General features: G+C 34.7%; 1 protein-coding gene across 2 annotated transcripts in view; it reads left to right on the top strand.

The window, feature by feature from the left end:
• LOC113619042 (bifunctional heparan sulfate N-deacetylase/N-sulfotransferase 4) overlaps window positions 1-27,594 on the top strand; it is a 289,667-nt gene that overhangs the window by 132,902 nt on the left and 129,171 nt on the right. For both annotated transcript variants that reach the window (XM_027103592.1, XM_027103593.1), the window contains 2 exons: window positions 3,129-3,216; window positions 11,237-11,391. In XM_027103592.1, the coding sequence (XP_026959393.1) occupies window positions 3,129-3,216; window positions 11,237-11,391 (243 nt within the window). The remainder of the gene's footprint in view (window positions 1-3,128; window positions 3,217-11,236; window positions 11,392-27,594) is intronic.

Below are 27,594 nucleotides of genomic sequence, written 5' to 3'. Positions count from 1 at the left end.
TTTTACATTTTTCCTGTATTTCAATCCTTTATTTTTTTCTATATTTCTTCATTATTTTTTATGGTTTAACATGTTTTTCTTTTACATTTATTTCTGAGTTTTATTTTTAAAAATTATATCCACTTTATACATATTTATTTGTGTCTCTCTTTTTCTTATCATTGAAAGACATGGAACCTTTCTTTCCTTGAATTTTGAAACTCAAAGAACATTCAGTTACAATGAAGTAGGAAAGCTTGAATCTTTTAGAATTTGCTTCTTTTTATCCATTTGTTTTGTTTTTACTTACAGAAATTGTCATTTTACTCCCACATTAATCAAGATTACATGTTGGGAGGCTGTGACTAGACAACTCTACTTCTTTTAACAATGGAAAGGTCTGTCAAATTCTTCATATAGCTAATTAGCGCCAGTGGAAGAAAATCCATATGCCCTCGCCTCTGTGAGCTTGTCTTACTAGGCGACTTACAATAGAAGATTATAAAACATCCATATTATGAATGTGCTCATGAAATGCAAGATCCTATCTATATCATTTAATGGTATGGTCCATGAGCCATTTTTATCATTTTACCATCAGAAAAATATTAGTAATAAAAATAAATGAAACTAATTCAATTGACAGCTGTGCATTAATATATGCTCCTATCACATTTTTTAAATGCCTTCCATATATATGAAGCTATATTTAGCAACATGGCATGTGTAAAAATGAGTAAGGTTTGATCAACCTTCAGGTACTTTTAGACTAAAAGGAGAAATAAAATACAAAGTTATATAGTAAAGTGGAAAATGATGCAAGTCTTAAGATAAACAGTTTAGGAACTTACTTTGGGAGATGAGAAAAGGAAAAGCTTTAAGGCATCAGGGAAGGCTTCATACAAAAAGGTGGCATTTGGGCAGATCTTTAAAAGTGGGTTGGGACTGGAAAATGAGATTGGGAACAACTGGACACTTTCCAGCACCCCCCCAAAAAAAAAACAGAGAAAAACATGGAGAAATGTAGGAGGTGGGGAATAGTGCAGACGACAGGGTGATTTGGGGAAATACCAATGCAGGTAGCTTAATATGGAAATATGAAGTCACCATTTATACCTAATTGGTGGGAAGAGAATGACATATTAAGTGATCATTAACAGCATTTATCAAGTTCTTACTATGTACCAGGCACTTAGCTAAGCACTTTGTATGCCTAATACAATGTAATCTTCACAATAATAGTGTGAAACAAGTGTTAAGCATGATCCCATTTCATAGATAAGGGGAAAGTTGTGAGAAGTGAAATGACCGACCAAGCTGAGTCATTAAGTGAATGGCTTGCCTGACCTCAAGGGTAAAGTGCATTTACTGCTTCTAGGATGTTAGCATGACTGCAGAATGTAAAATAGAATAGAGGAAGGTGGGGATATGGTTAGCAGTCTACAGTGTTTTAAAGCCCAAGAAAAAGACATGACGGCCTGCCTAAAGTGGTAGCAAGCTGATTGGGAAAAAATAGATCGTTTGATCTTTTTAAAATGGCCCCTTAGAAAGCATCAAGTGTAGGCCCACTTCCCCCGTCTAAATTAAATCCCTTATTGCATCTATCACAACATGCTGTAGATTTGTTTTGTAGCACTTATTATGATTTGTAATTACACATTTGTGGGACCCTCTATTTAATAGCTCTCTCCCTCTCAGTAAAGCCCAAGGTTACAGAGACTATGCTTGCCAAACCCAGCACTGTATCCACCTACAAGGAATATTTACTGAATTTAAGAATGGATGGTGGATAAATAAATGTGGAATAAAGAATGCCTTCAAGACCCCAGAGGTAGAAAATTGAGTGGATGTGGTTGGAGCAGTGAGGAGAACAGGGAAAGGAAGAATTAAAAAAAAAAAAAACGATTTCAATATATGAAAGCTCAGGGATTGTGCACTGAACGTAACAAGAGTGCCAGAAAAAGGAACTCCCTTAGAAAAAAGGATGCATGATCGTTTTATTTTTTTAATTTTAAAGCTATATTCTACAGTCTTTACCAATAAGCTCAACTAGTTCAATAAATTTATTTATTTTTAACTCTACTCTCTTTTTAGTATCTAGTTTGCTTTTTTATGAGAACTTTTTTGAATATTTTATATAACTGAGTCAAACTACTAGGTCTATTTTTTCCTTTTTCTATTGAATTGATAATATTTAAATAAGTTAGCCAGGATTACATGCAGTATAACTGTAATCTTGGATAACCAGAAACTATAGCTTATCAACCTTTTAATTATTTGGTCCTTTCTTTCTTTTCTTTTTTTTCTTTACAAATTTGCCGGAGAGCCCTCTTAACTCTGGGGAAATAAAAAGTTAGGTTCACAAATTTTTGAAGCAAATGCTTAGCCACCATAACTAATGCTCAAAAGAAATTGTCTAAACCTTTGACTCTTTATTTACCTTAAAAGATGGATAGTAGTAACAAAAATCAGTCTTAATAATATGTTCTTATCCTGTCTACAAACAAGAAATTAACATAGAATAATTCCAAAAGGAGAAATTAGGAAAATTTTTGCAACGTTTAGAGAATATTTCTTTATGGAATTAACCCATTTCCTACCTGTCCTTTCCTTGTTCATTTGTAATTACCATCCTATAAAGTATAAAAATTGCTGTTTAGTTTGTAAAGTAAAAATCCAAGCTTTCAACTCAATAATTATGCCTTAAAAATGATAGGAGAGGTTGCACAGTTAAGTAGAATACTCAGTTACTACTCAAACAAAACTTAACTTCTTATCCTTTACCAACAAATATAGGACCTGCCTGCACCCAACAATTCTGAAAAATTTTCCCCAAGGAAAAGAAGTGTGATAATCTGAAATTCAAGAAATGTCTCACACAGAAATGAAAAATGATTTCAGTGCTGTGTGGTTAGAGAATTGCCTCTCAGCCGCTTATAAAATGCTTAGGACTTAACTGCTTCCTAATTCGTAACCTTCAGTAAAAATAATAACAATAGTGATTATAATATATACAAGTAGCCATCAAAAACCCAAAAAGCAACAAAGCCCACATTTTGTTTCACTCATGCATACACTTTTGAAAAAGAGGCATCCCAAATCTTCATATTTATTTTTCTAAAATCATGTTAATTTCTTATTTATTTCAGGCATTACTAGAGACTCAAAATTTACTGCGCACTCAGGTTGCAAATTTTACCTTCAACCTTGGATTTTCAGGGAAGTTTTACCACACAGGTAAGAAGGAGCTTTGTGTTCTCAGGCAGCTACATATAAATAGGAGAGAGGATTTTTAATGTTTCATAAGTAGGAGAAATAGAATATCCAGGCTGATTATGGGAAAAACTTGGGTGCATTATGAGTAGCCAAATCCAAAATCAATGAACTTGTTTACTTTTTCAAATACTGTTAGAATCAAGGGCAAAAGAGGAAGAGAACTGACTTTGTCAACTCAGTAAAAGAAACTGTAACCATTGTTCTAAGTGTGTCTGTGCATCTTGTGTCAGCATAGTCTAAGTAGGAAGCATAGTGACGACGATGATGATGATGACAATGACATAATAATGATAATAATAATAATGGACAGTGTTTTTAAATTGTAGGACAATCCAGGTGACATTTTTGTATGTATTATTTTCCTTTTGAAAACATCTAGTGAGAAGAGAGGAATTTTATAGCCTCAAAGAAATTTAATAGATTTTGAGTCATCTTGCTTAATTTACCTTGCCTTGCAGGATTTTCCTTAAAAATATTACAGTGATTTGGCTCAACATACATTAATACCATCACAATCAGGTTTATATTTCTTTCCATGTCTATCTAGTCACAGTTACACTTCTGTTCAGTCTCAGCCTCTCAACAGATTCTCAGAATGTGAACGGTGTTCATGCACTACTCCATGTTCTCATATTTCTCACCTCTTTACCCATCTTTACCTCCAGAATTTGACTCTTATTTTCTGAATAGCAACATTACAATGTCAGGGACTAGTATAGAGAAAACTATGTGCATAAAAAAAGTGATTGTTGGATAGTAATAACAAAAATGGCACAAAATGGTGTCTTACAGACTGTATTAGGGCAATACCTACTATCTGCTTCTATTTCTGCATCTCTGGTGAAAGCTAAATGCATTGTTTAGGACTCTGCATCGTTCTTCCTTCACAGTATCTTAGTGAAAACATTTCATAGTATTCTCTATGAATGCATGCAGTTTAGTGACTCATCAAAAATATCCCATGCAAAGGTAGTCTTTTATTATCATATATGTAGTTCATTTACCCAAAGAGGCTTTTTAATGTTTACCCAAATAAGCTCAGCATGGTTTATTAGAATATTGAAGTAGCAATGTCTTATTGGCTTTTCTTTAATGCTTTTCTCCTCCTGCTCTGAAACATGTAAATCTGTTTAAAGTAATAGAAGGAAAAGTTGTATTTAGACCAGTTGATAAATCAAATCATTGCATATTTTAAAAGGATGTTTTGCAGAGAAAGATTTGGGTCATCACATCTGCACAGGCAAAGCAATTCTAGCTTACAATTTTGAAAATAGACATGGTGTTGTAAATCCTTTTCAAAAGCCCCCTGAGGAAATGAGTTCAGACCTAAGAATCACCGACTATGAAGTTATAAAGCAGGTAGCTCTAAAGGCTGTATCTACTCATGCTGGGGAAAAAACCATGGGATTATTTGGAGTTCACACACAAACAGTACTATTTTGTCTTAAATAGCTGTATAGGGTAAGTAAAGCCATTCTTTAGGCTGAAATATATCTGGATAACAGCCTCAGCTTTTATATACTTTTCATATTCAGACCTATTAAACCTGCCAGACATTTGCAGCATTAATGTTCATAGCAGGTTATAACACTTCCCATTTCTTTTTTATAATCCCAAACATGTACACACTACACATCCACTAGGAAATGAACAACACACTAGTAAATATCACAGGGACGGTTGTTGGAGGAAGGTACCAAACAACAATAACAAAAAAAGGTATTATATCTCTTAAATGGACCTTATTGACTCTTTATGTTAGTACTAACCTAATAAAAATACTGGAAGAAACACTATCCTGTTATGCTGTGGGGTAACTCACTTTAGAGACTAAGAAATATATATATATATATATATATATATATATATATATATGTATGTATGTATGTATTTATAGTTTTATATATAAATTTGTGAGTCCTGGAAGTTTAATTACCTTCACATAAATATGAAACTTTATTTGATTTGCTACTTTATGTGTAGAATCATTGAAATGCATCCATGACGTTTTTCAAGGGTGCAGTCGTATATATTAAGTACTTATTTATCCACTCGGGGATATCAAGGTTTCTTCCAGAGTGGAGTTAAACACTGATGATATTCACCATGGGGAGAGCATGCCTCTCCCCTTTCTAGTCACATTCCTATATGGAGGTTTAACTGTCGCAAGCTTAACAAATCAGAAAAGTGTTTTCCTCACCTATGCACTTGATTGTGATGTGTAACCATGAGAAGATGGCCTTGTCATAGTGAGTGTCTCAGATCTCTCCTGGGATGATCTGATTTCCCAATGCATGAAGACGCTGATTGATGAGCCTCATTGTTTTGAAGACATTTAATCACATATGCCCACTGTAATAATGATAGATTCTGCCTTCTCAGACTGCTTCACTTATTTGTATTTTCCATGTATTCTTTCCTGTTCAGTTTCTCTGTCCTTCACATGCTAAAAACAATCTCACCCAAAAAGGACATATCACTAAGCCTTCCCTAAAAGTCAGTCACTCATGGGTGCCAAAATGAAAGGGGAAGGACATGCTGTTGATTAAAAGTAAAAAAATGAAAGCATGGAGTTCAGAGTAAAATATTTTAGTCTGGAAATATTTAAAGCATGATTGGAATTGCACAATGAAAACTCAATTGAAAAATGGAGACATTACAAGATTAAGATGGCTTGTAGGGATGGAAGGCTAAAAATAGTTTTTGTAGACATGATTTCTGGTGGCAGTCATTGCCATTCTCTAACTAATAATGAATTGAATATGAATCAAACAATTACCTCGTATAATATTTACAAATTGAATAAATACTGGTCTTTTCTATAAGAGGTCATTTTTATATAAAGAAAACAGATCTTTATATAAAACTATTAACTTTTAAACATGAAAGTAAAAAACAGTGTCACATTTATTCTCTTTTGTTTGCTTTTGCTTTTCTGTATAATATATTGGCTCAAAGACTCGACATTGGAAATGGCCTGCTTTTGTTTAAATCTAGTCTCTGACATTTCGCTAGCTATGTGAACATAAACAGATCACCTTTTCTGTACCTCAATTTCCACATCTCCAAAATGGGAATAATAATATCTCTCTTGTCTAGAACAGTGCATAGCATGTCATGCTATGTAAGTGTCTATTATTATTATTACTTTTTAAAGTTTTGGGTTTGTTTTTTTTTGCTATACACAGCCCTCTCACTGTTGTGGCCTCTCCCATTGCAGAGCACAGGCTCCGTATGCGCAGGCCCAGCGGCCATGGCTCACGGGCCCAGCCACTCCACGGCATGAGGGATCTTCCTGGACCGGGGCACGAACCCGTGTCCCCTGCATCGGCAGGCGGACTCTCAACCACTGCGCTACCAGGGAAGCCCTAAAGCATTTTTAAAAATCAAATATTATTTTAAAATATTGAATTATTCCCCAGGCTTTATTTTCCAGTTTTGGAAATGCAGATAGCTTGTAATCAATTTTCATCATCAAATGATTCTTTTCATTTAGTTTGCTATTTAAAATGAGTTTATTCTATACCCACTTATAGGGAACTGTGCCAGGTACAGTGTACAAAGAAAATTAGACACCTCTTCTTGCTTTTGAGGAATTACAATATTTCATATATAATAGCAAATATAAGACAAACATTTGTACAAAATTGATAATGCAGACAATGGAATTGTATGTATCTGATTTTTTTTACGAGTAAATACAAAAGAACTTATTTCATTTTTAAATTTCTTCAAAACTTAACATACAGTTTAAAACAAAGATGATAACGATGTATTGTGAGATCTATAATACATGTAGAAGTTTTATAGTTTTAGCTTCTATTTCTAGTTTTCAGCACCTATTCTAGGTCCTTTGCTTTATAGCACTATAAGTTTTTAAAATATCCATCAATTTCTTTTAAAAAGCTTCCTAAGATTATGAATCTATAGATTTATTTTAGAATCTGAAACCATAGATAATTCAGGGAAAATTGATCTAGCCACAAAATTGAGTCTTTTGACCCATGAACACTCATATCTCTCTATTTATTTAGGGCTTTAAAATTTTGTCTCAGAAATAATAAGGTAGTTTTTATTGTAGCGGTCTTAGACATTTTTCTTAAATTTATGGGTATTTTATGTTTTTTGATACTATTGTGAATGGCGTTTTGTACTTTTATTTTGTAATTGTTCACTGTCCTAGTATACAGAATAGCAAATGGTTCTTTAAATACTAATCTTGTAGTCTTCCTATATTCACCTATTAGTTATAATAGTTTTTATTGTAGATTCTTTAGGATTTTCAATATGTACAATCATGTCATCTGCGAATAAAGTAAGTTTTACTTTTTCCTTTCACATCTGTAGGCCTTTTATTATCTTTTTATTGAGTTGGCAAGGATCTCCATTACAACACTGAATGAAAGTGATGAGATCACACATCCTTGCCTTGTCCCCAGTATTAGGTGGAAAACATTTAGTTTGGCATTAAATATAACAGCTGTAGATTTTTTTCTGTAGATGCTTTTTATTGGGTTGAGGAAGTTCCATCTACTCCTAGTTTGCTGAGGAACTTTTAAAATATATGTGCAAAGGGCTTCCCTGATGGCGCAGTGGTTGAGAGTCCGCCTGCCGATGCAGGGGACACTGGTTCGTGCCCTAGTCCGGGAAGATCCCACATGCCGCGGAGCAGCTGGGCCCGTGAGCCATGGCCGCTGAGCCTGCACGTCCGGAGCCTGTGCTCCGCAACGGAAGAGGCCACAACAGTGAGAGGACCGCATACCGCAAAAAAAAAAAATATATATATATATATATGTGTGTGTGTGTATATATATATATATATATATGTGTGCATGATTGTTGAATTTCTCCAGTACTTTTTCTGCATCTATCAGGATGGTTATAGAGTTTTTCTCTTTGATACGATGTATTGCATTTATTTATGTATCTGATTTTAATGTCACAACTGTGCCTTATGGAAACTAACCTATGGCCCAAATCTTGCTAAAATTATTCTTATTTTGGCAGATTTAAAAACTTCTAGAAGCACGCTATTTTCTCATAACACAGATCCTCCAAGAGCGGAAACAAAGAAATGAGTGCATAAATATTTTACTTCTGAATTAAAATACTTTTATCCTCTGGGAATCAGTAAAGCAAAATGATATAACATTTAAATGAAAACAAAAAATACCATATTTTTAATTAACAATGATGTAGATTTGAATCTAGATCAGGTTAGAAGTGAAAGGCTCAGTTTGAACACAGACACCTTAATGTACTAGAACTTGTGCTAAATATAGTCATGTATGAACTGTAAATTTTATTCTCAAGTGTAATTTAATCATAAACTAGGTATAAAAAATAAGTGTATACAAGGAGTCAAAAGTTTAATATTTTAATTTAGCTATATTTGAAAATATTTGAAATTCTTCTTTGGTCCCTCAGCATGACTTGAGATCACATTTTTCATTAAGCAATTTCTAGTGTCATGAGCTAGGCTTATGTGGCTTTGAATTATATGACCTGTATAAAATAAGAGAAAGGCTGATAGGGAATTAATCCTAGGAGTAAAAAAAGAGGTTTTAAATATCACTGTTAACCTTGTGGGGAGTACTTATAAATTAACACACTCTCTGGTATAAAAATCACCAAGATTTTAGGATCAATTATACATCTGTTTATATCAACAGTTGGCAAAATTTTCTTTAAATGAGTAATTGACCTCTTTCTTGGTCAAGTATGCATTATGTGCTTCCTGCCGCTTCCAATAACAATCTATGGAGTTTAAAGTGAATGGAAGCATTTCTCAAACATTGTATATTCAAAGCACAACAGGACTGTGGGAGAATGATCAATTCATTCATCTCATGTGACATAAAGTAGCCCTTTCTAATCTGTGCCTTAGTCTGCTAAATTATGACCATGAGAGACACTTGGTCTATGGCATAAATACTTCATACTTAAAATCCATCTGAGGAAGTGACAAACTTCTCTTCATTTGGATTTCAATATTTGAAATTCTCAATATATTAACAAAAGCCAATGAATTGTAAGTCTATATTACTAACAGTAGAATTTTTGTCTGCTTATCTAATTCATAGAACTTTATCACATTCAGAAGTCCTGTTTCTTTACCTTTTATATATTTATATAGTAGCAACTGTTATAGCAGTAACTGCCAAAATACTAACTAAACTTGGTGGTCCTTACACCTTTTGAGAATTATGGATTATGGAATATATACCAAGAATGTTGCATATACATAAATACACACAGAAATTGACATGCACTTAAGCAGACATATGAAGGCTCTAAAATTCACTGACTATATATATTAAGACTGAATTAAATTATTCCCTTATTTACTCTCCTGGGGAAGTGGCATGATACAATGCCTATTAAAGGGATCCAGTCTCTGACTTCAAGAATTTAATAATATAGGCAGGCAACATTTTTCATAATGTGTGGAAACATGTAAATTTAGAACGCCACAGGTATAAACCAGTAGATACTATTTTTAAGAAGAAACTGATCCTAATGTTTATGAATGCTAACTATCTGCAATTCACAATGTTAACTGCTTTAATAGATTGATCTCCTTGACTCTTCACAAGAGCCTGTGAGATAGATATTCATTTCCCCATTTTTAAACCAGGAAACCAAGACTCAAAGAAGTTAACTTATACAAGATCACATAGCCAAATGTATACTTTAACAAATGTATGCTTTAACCATTTCATGGCACTACTTCATGATTCATGCAATCTTTACTATAGGGCACTCAAATGGAATATTTAAAGAAGAGTCTTTTAAAATTTTTCCTTAATATTTATCTAAGTAAAGGATATAAAATCACCTATAAAACATACTCCAATTTAAAAAAAAATAATCCAAATAAATATACCTCACACTGTAAGCCAGGATTTGTTACTTTACTTATTTGGTTAAGTATCTAGAGAGCACATAGGAATCAATTCGTATACTATTGATTCAGAATATTTTAAAATTGGGCTGAATGTTGTAAAATTGTACAAAAACTATGAATTCATACAGTGAAAATATTTTTGGATAGCCTGCAACATAGTGAATTTCCTTGGAACTAAGTTGCTGATGTTGTTTTTCCTTCCTTTCTTTAATTTTTTTCACTTGTGGCATGACAAATACTTTTTTGTATGCATTGGGCATTGTTAGCAAATTTTCCTAATAGAGGATGAGAAATTAATGTTAGTTTTAAATTCCCAAGTCAAGTTTCTATTGTGTTAATAGATTTATTGTTTACATTTTATAAAATATTTATATCAAAATGAGAAATGTTTGTTCATAATGGTAAGTTTAAAATGTAAGGACACAAACGTATTTATACAGTAAGACTTCAACTTTTAAAAAAATAAGTAGAAAAGGATTTAACGAAAGATACCGAAACGTTTCCACTGGGTTAGTTCTGGAAGATGTTTTTTTGTTTGGTTTGGTTTTTTGTTTTTATGTATCACTTGTCTATCCTTCTCACATTTCTTCAGTAAGCACATATTATTTTATATTCAGAAAAAAATCAACAAACTTCATCAATTAAATTTAAAGATTTTTCAGCTCAATATTAGACATATGCAGAAATATTTTTAAGAGTAAAAAGAATAATCACCTTTGACTACGCTTCCCCTATGTATGCAACAAAGGAGAGAATTAAGAGTTAATGAATTTAAAACAAAAATAAATTGACTAATACTCGGTCTTTTTTTTTATTACCACCATATGCTAGCTATTCTAAACAATGTCAGTGATAAAATTCCCCTAAATTCTAAATCTAAACAACTATCTGCACTTACCCCCCCCCCAACCCGCATTGCCTCTGATGTAATTTAGGGTATGGTCATTTCTCTTTTATTAGAACAACACAAAATCGGATTTATGTATCAGGAGCAAGAAGAATAACAAAAATATGACAAGCATAACCTTTAGCTAATATAGAATTTTCACTTAAGCCATTTTATATGCTGTACAGGGACTGAAGAGGAGGATGAAGGAGATGACCTTTTACTTCATTCTGTGGATGAGTTCTGGTGGTTTCCTCACATGTGGAGCCACATGCAGCCCCATCTCTTCCACAATGAGTCATCTTTAGTGGAGCAGATGATTCTCAACAAGGAATTTGCACTGGTGAGCACATTTTATTGCAGAATTTTTCAAACTATGAGTTGTGATATATTGTAAAATCAGTTTATTGGATTTAATCTAATAGAAATATATAGAATGAAACAGAAGATACCAGAGTGCATCACAAGCATTAAGGGTACACATTGCTTTGTATTATTTTGTTTCAGGCACGTGTGTGTATTTGTATTGGGTCGTGATGTGCTGTAAAATGTATTTCAGAAAAATTGGTCGTTGACAGAGAGTTACCATCTCCTGATTTATGGAAGGGTTATTCTATGAAGAGGGAAAATAGTACTTTCTCCATTGTATTTCTAGTACATGATAATTGCCGTCTCAAAAAGTATTTGTTGCAAGGGTGAATAAATAGACGGATAAATTGAATCATTAGAACAATGGCTCTAGATCAGTGCTTCTCAAACTTTAGCATGTAACTTTTTCACCTAGAAGACTTTTTAAGACACAGATGCTAGGCCCACTCCTGGAGTTTCTGGTTTAGTAGATTGTCCAAGAGGCCTGAGAATTTGGATTTCCAACAAATTCTCAGAGGATACCCTTGCTGCTGGGACTGCACTTTGAGAACCACTGTTCTGGACTAGCAGTTGGCAAACTGTGGCCTATGGGTCAGATCTGGCCTGCTGATTGCTTTTTATTGTTCCTGAATGAAGATAGTTTTGTTTGGGGTTCTCTAAATTACGTCTTAAAATGAAAAACAAAGACAGTAATATTCTGTGACATAAAAATTATATAAAATTCAAATTTCAATGTCCATAAATAAAGTGTTATTGGAACAGTACCACAACTCTTCTCTTTATGCATTGTCTGCAGCTGCTTTTTCACTGCAACAGCAGAGTTGGGTAGTTGCAAAAGAGATTATATGTCCCACAGAGCCCAAAATATTAACTATCTGGACCTTTACCGAGAAAGTCTGTCCACCCCTGTGCTGGATATCAAGTAAATCATGTATCCTTTTAACAATCTAATGAAAGAAATATTTTCCCCAGAAAAATACTCAGATGCATATTCTCACATCTTCACACAGTGTGGCAGTTGGTCACAAGGGGTATGTGAATTCCCCAAAGACCCTGGGCCCCGGTTAAAATCTCTGTCTTCAAGTTTTCATTTAAAATAAACAGTTCATTTGCACTGTATGATTGCTGATATGTTTAATTTTTTAAAAGCCAAATTGGGAGGCGTAGACCCAAGGCCATATGAGTACAATGATATTTAATAATGTTATGCCTAGCTATTATGTTAATGGCTCACCCCTCTTTCCATCTCTGAAGCTCCAGGACTGTGTCAAATCTGCACATAGGATCCTTACTAGTAAGTGTGGGAGTATAAAAAGCAGTTAAGATCATTAACTCAATCGCCAGATTTCCTGTGTTTGAATCCTGACCTTCCATCAATGGCTGCTTGATCTTGAACAAAAATTACTTAGACTCTGTGTCTCAGTTTCCCCATCTGTAAAAATGAAAATAATCATGACAACTACCTCATACGACTGTTTTGAGGAAATGTATAATGTGCTTAGAGCAGTGCCTGGAATACAATAAGTATTCAATGTGTGTTAATTAATCAATTATGATATTTCTAAATCCAGACAATTATGCAGTTGTCTTACTTTACAAAAGCCAAATATTTTTCAAAATATGGATTCATAAAAGTGTGATCCTCACTCACTTTTGGGGAATGTCTAAAAATTTTGTACTGCTTCATAATGTTGCAAAATTAAGTAAATATTCCTTTTTCAAAAAAATAAACTTACCTTGAGTAAGCATGCTGAATTCTCTCAGTGCAGTTACCTTGAAAATAAACTGTGTTTATCTTTTGGCTTAAACCTCCCCCCCCACCTCATTCCCACTCTGAAGGCTTGCTTTTTAGGCATGTAGATTATATTTCATAATGGTTGATTTCACCTGTTTGTGTAATTTTTTTTTAAAGCCATGCTGAGAGCACTGGGAAAGACTCAGATGTAATTGCTTTGTAATGAAATGTTGAAAGCTATTTAGAGTCCATTCAGAACAATTACATTTGTTTAGTTGGTGGCTAGAAACTAGACTGAAGCCTATAAATATACTTTGTAAGAAAAATATTATATGTTGCATAATCAAAATATGATAACTAAAGTGAAGTCCATTAAACACACATAGTGAAATGACATTGTCCTTTTCCTTCTGGTGTTGAGCTCAATAAAACTTCTCAAGATTCTTCAAGCGGTGACATTCAGAACCCCACCTTTTAACTGTAAACCTAGGATGGCAATATGTGTGTTGTTCAAAGAGCCAGGAAATGTATTTCTTTCTTATTAAATTATTATCTTTCCATGCCCAGATGACACTTCAAAACCCTCAACAGTATCAAGATGGGATAGGGTAGTGGAAAGCACTATATTAACAGGCTAAATTTTATCCCTGACAGCTAGTAACAAGTTCTAATACAGCTGGCAACGCATTTAATATCTTTATGCCTCGGTTTCCTCCCCTGAGATGGTAATGATTCCTTTTTTCACTCTAAACTACAGAGTTTTTAGATAATTAATTTAAATCAACTCATCTGCCAACCAAAAGCACGGGGCCAGATAATCCACTGATCAATTCCAATTCCAAAATTCTTTGATCATTGACATCAGTCCACAAATTTGGAATGGACATCTTGAAATACTCATCTAGCTGCAGTCGAAGCAATTATGGGAAGAGATTTTCAAACTAAATGACCAATTTATACTGAAAAAAATCAAAAGTGTTTAAATCTCTTTTTTCTTTCATCCTGACATTCCTCCCTATTCCTTGATATGACCTTGTCTGGCAGAGGGACTATCAGTGAAAGGCACAGTTGTTCTCACAACATTTACAAAAATGATTCAAATAACATATTAGTAGCTTCATACTGATATTTCAAAAACTGTTAATCAATTGAATGGTTCCATTTGTAGAATTTCTCTGTTCTCTCTGGATAGAGTTTATTTTCTGTTGTAATATGTCTAAAGGTCATGAGAAAAACATATTGCAAGTCTGTTTCTTTACTATTTCATTATGTCAGAAGAACTATTATTACTGTACAGCATCATTATTTCTTAATCCATGCACACTTATGTATGCAGTGTGAATGTTTGTGTATATGTATGGGCAGTTACATGTATGTCTGTGTTTAATCCATGAGCACATGTGTATGCAGTGTGAGTGTGTGCTTGTGTGTGCATATATATATGTGTATGTGTGTTTAATCCATGAACATATATGCCATGAGTGTGCGTGCATGTGTATGTTTTTATAGAAGGTGTAATCTAATGATTAGCACAGGCAACCCAGATATGGTCATTGCAAGACACTATACTTGTATGGCAGTAGGGTAAGGGGAAATAATTTTGATCCTTTTTTTTTTTTTTACTAAATCATACTTTTAGTATGACTAGTTTTATTTTAGTGACTTTTTATTGTCACTAAATAAAAACAACACTTCAAAAATGACAACAGAGGGCTTCCCTGGTGGCGCAGTCGGTGAGAATCCGCCTGCCGATGCAGGGGACACGGGTTCGTGCCCCAGTCCGGGAAGATCCCACATGCCGCGGAGCGGCTGGGCCCGTGGGCCATGGCCGCTGAGCCTGTGCATCCGGAGCCTGTGCTGTGCAACGGGAGAGGCCACAACAGTGAGAGGCCCGCGTACTGCAAAAAAAAAAAAGATGACCACAGAAAAATTAAGGCTAAGGAGAATAAGAATAATTGACTTAATATTAAAATGCTTGATGAAAAAGCTACCAAAAATCATTCCTGGCTTAACCCACATCTCCTTCTCAAACACAGAGAGAATGCCTGTAGCATAAACCTGAATTTTATTTTTTTTCACAATAGATTTGTGGGGGAAAAGTAAGAAATGGTGGTTTGTTGTTATAAGTTTTGTATATAGATTCATTAAAATTTCGAAATGAGTGGAGCTTTTCAGTTCACTAATAGTAGCAGACCAAAAATATCCCAAAGGGAAAAAGAGCACTTTCCGTGTTCAGTGGTAACTTTTCAAAAATGCTGTCAGGTTTTTTTTGACATTTTATCAAACATTTGGAACCTTATTCATAAGTAAATAAGTAAAGGATTCTTGAAATAAAGGCACAGGTTTTTTAATCTGCTTTTAAAACACTACACGTATTTATGAACTCTATATAATTTTTTTTCATAATAAGCACAATATCCCTGATATGAAAAATTCTGACATTTAAATTGTTCTCATAGAAACCCAAACTGTTCAAAGAGCAACTATGGGGCTTCCCTGGTGGCGCGGTGGTTGAGAGTCCGCCTGCCAATGCAGGGGATACGGGTTCGTGCCCCCATCCGGGAGGATCCCACATGCCGCGGAGCGGCTGGGCCCGTGAGCCATGGCTGCTGAGCCTGCGTGTCCGGAGTCTGTGCTCCGAAACGGGAGAGGCCACAGCAGTGAGAGGCCCACGTACCGTAAAAAAAAAAAAAAAAAATAGAGTAACTATGAACAATCTTTGTGTCGTAATGACCTGCACACTAAATCAGCTATGTAGAGATTTCAATTAAAAAATAAAGGAGTATGATAGTGGAATTAATGGCACAATGAAATAAAACAGAGGGAGAGCTGCCTTTCAATAGCTGCTAAGCCTCTATGTTTACTAAATGATGCAGTATGTAGCCTTATGCTGTACATCAAATACCAGATGTCAAAAAACCCTGATAATTACAACTAATAACGTATTTCAATGGTAGGAAATGTAGAGAAGGTAATATTTAATCAAAAGTAAAACTGTGAACAAATATTGATTTGATGAAAGTTTACTATGGAGCAAATAGTATATTTTGGAGGTTCCGTGATGTATAAGGCAGTCTGTACACTCAGCAGAGTGGACATTTACATGAACATGGACTTAGATAAAATATAAAGAAGCAAAGCATCCAAGCAAAGAAAAGTTTGAAATATTTTCAGCAATTGCATGAGTTCTTGAGGGATTCTTCAGAATATATACCCTTGTGGTACAAATATCCATGTAAAATACTTTGGTAATTGAGTGTATTTGTCATCTATTACTTCATAACAAGTTAGCCCAAGACTTAACAACTTAAAACAACACACACTGATATCTAACAGTTTGTGTAGGTCAGAAAGTTGAATATGACTTAACTGGATCCTGCAGTTCAGAATCTCTTAAAAGACTTCAACCAAGGTGTCAGCTGGGGCAGCAGTCATTTCAAGGCTCAACTAGAGGGTGGACCAGCTCTGAAGTTCACTCACATGGTTGTTGACAAGATTCAGTTCCTCATGGATTGTAAGACTATGGACCTGAGTTTCTCCTCAGTTGTTGCCTGGGTCCACCCTCCGTTCCTCACCATGTGGGCCACTCTAGAGGGCAACTCACAACATGCAGATTGTCTTGGCTCTTTGAAGTTCTTTGAAATTACCATATGAATTGTAGGATCAGCTTATCAATTTCTGCACAATGGCCGGCTGGAATTTGGATAAGGATAGCATTGAATCCACAGATCAATTTGGGAAATATTGTCATCTTAACAACATTAGCTCTTCTGATACATAAACATGGGCTGTTTTTTCATTTATTTAGGTGGTCTTTAATTTCTTCCAACAATATTTTATAATTTTCAGGGTCTATGTTTTACACTGCTTTTATTAAAAATAATCCTAAGTATTGTATTCTTTTTAATGCTATTGTAAATGGAAATTTTTATTAATTTCATTTTCACATTGTTCATTTTTATTCATAGAAGTACAATTGATTTTTGTATATGGACCTTGTAACCTTCAAATTTGCTGTACTCACTTATTAGTTCTAGAGGTTTTTTTAATGGATTCCTCAGGATAGTCTATATGCAAGATCATGTTATATGTAAATAAAGATAGTTTTGCTTCTTCTCCAGTTTGTATACAGTTTATTTCATTTTATTGTTTAATTTCCCTGACTAGAACCTGGAATATAATGTTGAATAGAAATGGTAAGACCAAATATCCTTGTCTTATTCCTGATCTTAGGAGGGAAGCATCCAGTCCTTCACCATTAAGCATGATCTTAATTGTGGGCTTTTTATAGATACTCATTATCAAGTTGAATTTTCTGTCTATTCCTACTCAGTTGAGTATTTTTATCATAAAAGGCTGTTGGATTTGTCACATGATTTTTTTTTGGTGTCTATCCAGTTGATTATATTTTTTTCTTTTTTTATTGTTATAGTATATTACATTAATTGATTTTTAGACGTTAAACCAACCTTACGTGTGTGTGATAAATCCCATTGACCATGGTGTATAATGCTTTTCATATGTTGTTGAATTTAACTGCTAGTGTTTTGTTGAGGGTTTTGCATCTATGTTCATAAGGATATTCATCTGTAGTTTTCTTTTATTATGATATCTTTGTCTGGTTGTGGTGTTAAGGTAATAACCAAATATACTGATGCACTTAACAGTGTCCTACATTTCTCTGAGATTCTACTGAATTTTCTTACTTTTTTCCTCTGAGTTCTTCAGACTGCATAATCTCTATAGATCTATGTTTAAGTTCATGGGATCTTTCTTCTGCCAGCTCTAATGTACTGTTGAACCTCTCTAATAAATTTTTCATTTTAGTAATTGTACTTTTCAATTGCAGGATTTCCACTTGATTCTTTTTTAATAATTTCTGTCTTTTTATTGATATGATCTATTTGATGAGTCACTGTTATCATATATTCCTTTATGTCTGGAAGTATGGTTTGTTTCAGTTCTTAGAATACATTTGAAATCTTTGTCTACTAAGTCTGGCATCTGGGCCCTTTAAAGACAGTTTGCATTGCTTACTTTATTGTCCTGTCTATAGGTCGCCCTTCCAGTTTCTTTGCATATCTTGTAATTTTCTGCTTAAAACTGGACATTTTAAATAATGTTTGTAGCACTCTTGATATTGATTCCCATCTCTAGGGTTTTGTTGTTGTTATTTACTCATCAGTTTACTTGTTTAGTATATGATTGGGAAATTGAAGTGAAGACTCTTTCCCTTGTAGTGTGTAGCCTCAACGCTACTCCTCAGAGGCAGTACAGTCACTCTGTCATAACAGTATTTTTAGTAAGGCTGCTTTTACATCTTTTCCTGATGTCTCTATTAAGCTGTCTGCCTGTGGTAGACAGCTAGCCAAGTATAAAAGTTAGCTAGATAAGAACCTACAGTAATTACCAACAATATGCTTTATTGTTTTTGACAATGCCCTAGGATGCAAATTGTGCCATAGTCTGAACCACTGAAATGTGGACCTTTTCACAGTAGTCTTTGAAGCCAGTATATGAGGCTTTTTATGACTCCAGGAGCAACCCGAGCTGTCTCTTTCCCCGATTCTGTCTAGTAAACTTTTGTTTGGTCTATTATCAGCTTGTTGTTAATCTTAATTAAAATGAAAACAACCTCCTCTTAATTGCTTATTATCAAAATCATCATTTGTTTTCAAGAGTGATCTTAGGTTTGAACTCTCTGTCCCAAAACAAGTCAGTTCCCTTCGAGAGAACTTAGGAACTCTCTCTTCTTATGGTGTGCCTCCTACCCTGGGCAAAATCTCTACACCAATGCTCCAGAGCTGAGGGTGGAGATAATGGCCCCTTCTCACAGAGTGATACCCAGATTTATGATCAGGGTGCTGGGTTGAGATAGTAGCCTCTGGTCCTCTCAGCTTGCCTCTCCTGGCTTAGAACTACCACCCTATAATTGAGCTGGAGCCAGGACAAATCATGGTTCCAGTATTCTTGGTCTGCATCTGGGGTACAGTTTCTGCTCTACGAGTGTGGCTGCCTTGAGGAGGAGAGGTACCCCTGTGTTCTTGGCTTCACCCAACGTGGGTAGGGGTTTTGCCACTTTAAACTAGAGCAAGTGGGGAAAGGGGTGGGCCATGGCTCAAATGCTGCACACTTTCACTGTTCTTACCAATCTTAGTAGATTTCTTGAATAAATATTTCTTTGCTGTATCTTCTTGGTTCATTTTCCAGAGATTTAAAATGCTTGGCATTTTTAAAAAATAATTTCTACCAGGTATGGTTGTTTTGCTGGAAAAGGGACCACGGAGCTCCTCACAGCACCACTCCAGATGTCTGAACTCTATCATCATTTTTTTTTAAGCTGGACATAGACTATTTTAAATGAAAGCTCGTGAATATTTTTCCATGCAGTGTCTTGCTGATAGTCTCTTAAAAGACTATAGATATTTCAAATGTATGTCCTTATTAAAGTATTTTCATATAACTGTCCTATTGATATAATAAAAGTTAAAAGTCTAGTTGCAAAATATGTACCCAAGAAGAGCTATTACCCATCTGCATATCTCTAAATGAATCATGTTTTGAATTGGAGAATAAAGGAGGACTTTCCAACTATTTTGATTTAATAAAAAATTACTCAGCTTTAACTATAGTTATGGACAATTTGTTTAGACAGAAGACGTCTTTACTATTATATATTTATCACTTGGCTTTGAAAAATGAAAGGACTGATATCTATCATTTTTTTAACATCTTTATTGGAGTATAATTTCTTTACAATGGTGTGTTAGTTTCTGCTATATAACAAAGTGAATCAGTTATACATATACATATGTTCCCATATCTCTTCCCTCTTGCAACTCCCTCCTTCCCACCCTCCCTATCCCACCCCTCTAGGTGGTCACAAAACACCGAGCTGATCTCCCTATGCTATGCAGCTGCTTCCCACTAGCTATCTATTTTACATTTGGTAGTGTATATATGTACACGCCACTCTATCACTTTGTCACAGCTTACCATTCCCCCTCCCCATATCCTCAAGTCCATGCTCTAGTAGGTCTGTGTCTTTAATCCCGTCTTACCCCTAGGTACTTCAGGACCGTTTTTTTTTTTCTTTTTTTCTTAGATTCCATATATATGTGTTAGCATACAGTATTTGTTTTCCTCTTTCTGACTTACTTCACTCTGTATGACAGACTCTAGGTCCATCCACCTCACGACAAAAAATTCAATTTCTTTTCTTTTTATGGCTGAGTAATATTCCATTGTATATATGTGCCACATCTTCTTTATCCATTCATCCGATGATGGGCACTTAGGTTGTTTCCATCTCTGGGCCACTGTAAATAGAGCTGCAATGAACATTTTGGTACATGACTCTTTTTGAATTATGGTTTTCTCACGGTATATGCCCAGTAGTGGGATGGTAGTTCTACTTGTAGTATTTTAAGGAACCTCCATACTGTTCTCCATAGTGACTGTATCAATTTACATTCCCACCAACAGTGCAAGAGTGTTCCTTTTTCTCCACATCCTCTCCAGCATTTATTGTTTCTAGATTTTTTGATGATGGCCATTCTGACCGGTGTGAGATGATATCTCATTATCGTTTTGATTTGCATTTCTCTAATGATTAATGATGTTGAACATTCTTTCATGTGTTTGTTGGCAATCTGTATATCTTCTTTGGAGAAATGTCTATTTAGGCCTTCTGCCATTTTTGGATTGGGTTGTTTGTTTTCTTGATATTGAGCTGCATGAGCTGCTTGTAAATTTTGGAGATTAATCCTTTGTCAGTTGCTTCATTTGAAATATTTTCTCCCATTCCGAGGGTTGCCTTATTGTCTTGTTTATAGTTTACTGTGCAGAAGCTTTGAAGTTTCATTAGGTCCCATTTGTTTATTTTTGTTTTTATTTCCATTCCTCTAGGAGGTGGGTCAAAAAGGGTCTTGCTATGATTTATGTCATAGAGCATTCTGCCTGTGTTTTCCTCTGTTTGATAGTGTCTGGCCTTACATTTAGGTCTTTAATCCATTTTGAGTTTATTTTTGTGTATGGTGTTCGGGAGTGTTCTAATTTCATACTTTTACATGTACCTGTCCAGTTTTCCCAGCACCACTTATTGAAGAGGCTGTCTCTTCTCCACTGTATATTCTTGCCTCCTTTATCAAAGATAAGGTGACCATATGTGCATGGGTTTATCTCTGGGCTTTCTATCCTGTTCCATTGATCTATCTTTCTGTTTTTGTGCCAGTACCATACTGTCTTGATTACTGTAGCTTTGTAGTATAGTCTGAAGTCAGGGTGCCTGATTCCTCCAGCTCCATTTTTCATTCTCAAGATTGCTTTGGGTATTCGGGATCTTTTGTGTTTCCATACAAATTGTGAAATTTTTTGTTCTAGTTCTGTGAAAAATGTCAGTGGTAGTTTGATAGGGATTGCATTGAATCTGTAGATTGCTTTGGGTAGTAGAGTCATTTTTGCAATGTTGATTCTTCCAATCCAAGAACATGGTACATCTCTCCATCTATTTGTATCATCTTTAATTTCTTTCCTCAGTGTCTTGTAATTTTCTGCATACAGGTCTTTTGTCTCCTTAGGTAGGTTTATTCCTAGATATTTTATTGTTTTTGTTGCAATCGTAAATGGGAGTGCTTTCTTAATTTCACTTTCAGATTTTTCATCATTAGTGTGTAAGAATGCCAGAAAATTCTGTGCATTAATTTTGTATCCTGCTACTTTACCAAATTCATTGCTTAGCTCTATTAGTTTTCTGGTAGCATCTTTAGGATTCTCTATGTAGAGTATCATGTCATCTGCAAACAGTAACACCTTTACTTCTTCTTTTCTGATTTGTATTCCTTTTATTTCTTTTTCTTCTCTGGTTGCTGTGGCTAAAACTTCCAAAACTATGTTGAATAAGAGTGATGAGAATGGGCAACCTTGTCTTGTTCCTGATCTTAGTGGAAACGGTTTCAGTTTTTCACCATTGAGGATGATGTTGGCTGTGGGCTTGTCATATATGGCCTTTATTATGTTGAGGAAAGTTCCCTCTATGCCTACTTTCTGCAGGGTTTTTATCATAAATGGTTGTTGAATTGTGTCAAAAGCTTTCTCTGCATCTATTGAGATGATCATATGGTTTTTCTCCTTCAATTTGTTAATATGGTGTATCATGTTGATTGATTTGCATATATTGAAGAATCCTTGCATTTCTGGAATAAACCCCACTTGATCATGGTGTATGACCCTTTTAATGTGCTGTTGGATTGTTTGCTAGTATTTGGTTGAGGATTTTTGCATCTATGTTCATCAGTGATATTGGCCTATAGTTTTCTTTCTTTGTGACATCTTTGTCTGATTTTGGTATCAGGGTGATGGTAGCCTCATAGAATGAGTTTGGGAGTGTTTCTCCCTCTGCTATATTTTGGAAGAGGTTGAGAAGGATAGGTGTTACCTCTTCTCTAAATGTTTGATAGAATTCACCTGTGAAGCCATCTGGTCCTGGGCTTCTGTTTGTTGGAAGATTTTTAATCACAGTTTCAATTTCAGTGCTTGTGATTCGTCTGTTCATATTTTCTATTTCTTCCTGGTTCAGTCTCAGCAGGTTGTACATTTCTAAGAATTTGTTCATTTCTTCCAGGTTGTCCATTTTATTGGCATAGAGTTGCTTGTAGTAATCTCTCATGATCCTTTATATTTCTGCAGTGTCAGTTGTTACTTCTTTTTCATTTCTAATTCTATTGATTTGAGTCTTCCTTTTTTTCTTGATGAGTCTGGCTAGTGGTTTATCAATTTTGTTTATCTTTTCAAAGAACGATCTTTTAGTTTTATTGATCTTTGCTCTCGTTTCCTTCATTTCTTTTTCATTTATTTCTGATCTGATCTTTATGATTTCTTTCTGTCTGCTAACTTTTGGGTTAAGAAAATGGGAATAGGAACATACATATTGATAATTACCTTAAAAGTAAATGGATTAAATGCTCCCACCAAAAGACACAGACTGGCTGAATGGATACAAAAACAAGACCCATATATTTGCTGTCTACAAGAGAACCATTTCAGATCTTGGGACACATACAGACTGAAAGTGAGGGGATGGAAAAAGATATTCCATGCAAATGGAAATCAAAAGAAAGCTGGAGTAGCAATTCTCATATCAGACAAGATAGACTTTAAAACAAAGATTATTACAAGAGACAAAGAAGGATACTACATCATGATCAAGGGATCGATCCAAGAAGAAGATATAACAATTGTAAATATTTATGCACCCAACATAGGAGCACCTCAATATATAAGGCAAATGCTAACAGCCATAAAAGGGGAAATCAACAGTAACACACCATAGTAGGGGACTTTAACACCCCAGTTTCACCAATGGACAGATCATGCAAAATGAAAATAAATAAGGAAACACAAGCTTTAAATGATACATTAAACAAGATGGACTTAATTGATATTTATAGGACATTCCATCCAAAAACAACAGAATACACTTTCTTCTCAAGTGCTCATGGAACATTCTCCAGGATAGATCATATCTTGGATCACAAATCAAGCCTTGGTAAATTTAAGAAAATTGAAATCGTATCAAGTATCTTTTCCGACCACAATGCTATGAGACTAGTTATCAGTTACAGGAAAACATCTGTGAAAAATACAAGCACATGGAGGCTAAACAATACACTACTAAATGACCAAGAGAGCACTGAAGAAATCAAAGAGGGAAACAAAAAATACCTAGAAACAAATGACGATGGAGACACAATGACCCAAAACCTATGGGATGCAGCAGAAGCAGTTCTAAGAGGGAAGTTTATAGCAATACAATCCTACCTTAAGAAACAGGCAACATCTCAAATAAACAACCTAACCTTGCACCTAAGGCAATTAGAGAAAGAAGAATATCATCATTTCTTGACTAATTTGTTTCAATAGCCTCTTCACTGGTCTCCAGTTCCACTCTTGACCCTGTGGAGTCTATTCTTATCAAAGTAACTACAATGATCTTGTTAACATGTAATTCAGATTCTGTGACATTTTGTCTCAAAGCCCTTCAAACTACCTTAAAAGAGCCCACAAGGCCCTAGCATCTGGCCCCTTATATTGTGTTTTATATGCTGCCATCTCATTTTTTAATGAATAGTACTTGAAAGTCTCCAGTGCACCTCCCTTCATGCAGTCCTTGATGATGACTGTTGTTTTTCACAGTTATCACACTTGTGTTGTGCTGCTCCTCCCAGTTTGGTGACTCTGGTTTTGACCCCAGTTTTCTCCTACTCTCCCTACAAGTCACTGCTAACATAATGTCATCCAGGCTCTGGGGTTCTTGAATTTGGAGGAGCATTTCCTTACCTCCCATTCTCTACACCATATACACACTCTTAAGAACAAATCAGAAAGGTATGGGTTAAAGAATATTTTAGTCACATCATCTTGTGCTAATTCAAAAGTTATCCTTGACAGTACCGAAAAGACGTTGAAGAGAGAGGAAAGTACTGCCTTTGTCTCTTCTCCCTAAAAGTTAATTGCCTGTGTTCTAGTCTTATCTTCCCTTTTCCCTTTTCCTTGCTCCTTAAGGATGGGACCACTTGTATTTTACTTCGTTTTTCATATACTTCAGTCTGTGTAATCCACTATCCTAATTCTCCGTACCAAAGTTGCCATCCTACTTTTAGATTTAAGCCCTGTGATAGAAATGCAGCTATAATTGCTGGTAATTTCCCCTGATAAGCTAGAATTTCTAGACTGGGTTTTCAAATTAAAACCCACTATATATTTGGAAACGATTTTTTGTATCAGTTTTTAATCCTGAAACAGGCAAAATATATTTTTAAGCTTGAAAAAGCATTAAATAATGAAATCAAATATTAATGGCATTACCTTGGAAGACAGAGCAGTGAAAGTTTGCTAAATGTTTAGTAAATGGAATATTTGTATAATCTTGAATATATTTAATTCTACTTATTGGAAACCTATGATGAGCAAAATGGTGTTCGGAAAGAAGAAAATAATAATATCACAGTGGGATGATTATAGGATACCAGCCAGCAAACTTGAAGCTCATTTATATGAGCATTTAAATGATTTTGTTACTGAATATAGAATGTTTATTTATAGATGGCATTTTCCAACAGTTTAAAAGTATTTCCATATATCCATGTGGTCAGTAGTGATATCCCTTCATCATTATGTCTGTTAATTTTTTCTTTTTATATTATATATGCATATATTTCTCATCTCTTGTTCGAAACTATTGTTCACAGACACAATTCATCCATTACCATATTCCTTTTCTGTGACAATATTGAAATATCACAATCCTTTGTACCTTCCTGTTAATATTCTTGTGTTTTATTTACAATAAAAGTGAATAACACTTAGTGTGAAAAAATTGCACAGCTATAGATTCAACCTTTAATATATGCTATATCAAGATGAAATATTGTGTTACAATAAGTGAGCTATCCATTTGTCACTGAAAATCTTTAGCATTTGAGTGCTTTATTGTTTTAAGCATTTCAGAGAGTAACCTTTTAAAATACATAACTTACCACTTTTAAAATGGTAAATGTGTACTAAGCATCATGACACATTTTTCACGACAGCTAAAGGTTTTCATGTTAATACAAATGATTTTACTGTACTCTTTTCCTGCTGTGCTCTCAGAGTCAGCTGTGATTATGTGGATTATTTGCTCCTAAACTATGTTCACAGAATTTTTGAATTCTTGTGTCTACTTTTTCTAGTTTTCCAGTCTATTGTTTGTAATGTTGGTAGCTTTCTTTTCTAGCTATTGTCATGTTATCTGGGCCTAGTAGCCAGATTCCCATTTCAGTAAAATGAAGTGGTCAATGTAGATGACCACTGAAGCCCCTGATATCTGTAAAATTATGTGAATCTGAATTGCCCTGAGCTTGGAAATCAGGTAGAGAAGGCTTCCTAGGTTTGTTTCTAAAGTGATAATGAAAGCTCTCAATTTCACAAATGAAAAAACTGAGCTCATAAGTGACTTGTACTTGGTCACACAGGGAACCCACACTCTGCCTTGTGGTTCCTAATTCATTGCTCTCAATTGCACCATACAACACCCCAAGCAAGAGCTGATGATCTGTGGGAAAACCAGACAGTATCTTCCCAAGGTAAAATGAACCAACTTGTGTGCCCTGTTATTCTAATGGCCTTTTGTTAACCATAGTCCAGGTAATTAAGGTAATATATGTGACTTCTGCAAAGCTGAATAATAGTTGAAGAACCCAGACCTTTCTTCTGTATTGAGAGAAGTAGATGTTATTGTATAAAATTTCAAAGATTAATATGGAAAATTTCATGTATTAATGGCATAATTATCAATGCATTGTGTAACAAGCGAAAATATTTTGATTTCCCTTTCAGCTACCCATTGACAGCAGATAGGTATAGGTTTTTGGCCTTTTTACAAGTAGGATGATATTGTTTAATAAAATTCTTAGCTAGTTTATTCAAGCAGTCGCTAAAGTTCTCAATTTCTGTTTTCACCAAACCTAGGCCATGAAGAATAGGATAAACTTTTTGCCTGGAAATTAGAATTGGTTTTTCACTAGCTATTAATATTCATACTGCTTAGTAATGGATTTAGAGAAAAAAATGGCTTTTCTTGTCATGTGTTGTATCATGGTCAGTCCTTGACTTGCCAGTCTGGTATTGACGGGTAGATAAAAGAATTTCCCTTAGACAGAAAATTTCTACAATACATATTTATCTATTTGATTTTTTTAGCAGAGGGCACCATCAGACACCCCCATCCCCCAAATCCCTATTTTAGCTGCAGCATCTTTTTTCTGTATAGTAGCTTTTTTTTTCCTGAACATGTTTAATCTCAAAGGAATAAATGCCACCTACAGAATGCACTTTAATATTGGGCAGCAATAATTGAAGGAAATGAACTATTTATATTACTCAGATGCATTGATATGAATCTACCAAGGTTTGCACCTGTCTGTTCTGGATACCTTGTTGTCATTATTTTTAGTAAGTATAAAGTCTTGAAAGTCATTCTTTCTGCTTTATGGTTTTTATGCATTTAAATAATATTTTAAGATTAACTAGAGGAGCTCCAATTCTTTTCAAGTGCTGATACATATAACAATTGCAACAAAGATTTCCCCCTATAGGAGGTAAGCTGATAACTGCTTAGAGTAGTTGTTAATATTTAATTTACTTGCTTTAAGGTAAATAAATATTTCCTCTAAATATTAAGTTTTATTTATATAATACAGAGCAATAAACTGTGCACAAAATACAAAAGAAAAATTCACGTTCCTCTGCAGAAAACAAAACCTTAACTATTTTTATACATAAAAATCTTTTATGACGTGAGTTTACCCTGTGTGTGACACAGCCTAATTGCCCTGAGTAGTAAGTTCATGTGTTTAGCTTCAGATGTATCTTGGTTCAAATTTTGCCAATTACTAGATGGGT

This window comes from Aethalodelphis obliquidens, unplaced genomic scaffold, assembly GCF_003676395.1.
Source record: "Aethalodelphis obliquidens isolate GAN/ISIS:26980383/991018 unplaced genomic scaffold, ASM367639v1 scaffold6, whole genome shotgun sequence".
NCBI classification, from domain to species: domain Eukaryota; kingdom Metazoa; phylum Chordata; class Mammalia; order Artiodactyla; family Delphinidae; genus Aethalodelphis; species Aethalodelphis obliquidens.
This window is presented reverse-complemented; position numbering and strand designations above follow the sequence as displayed.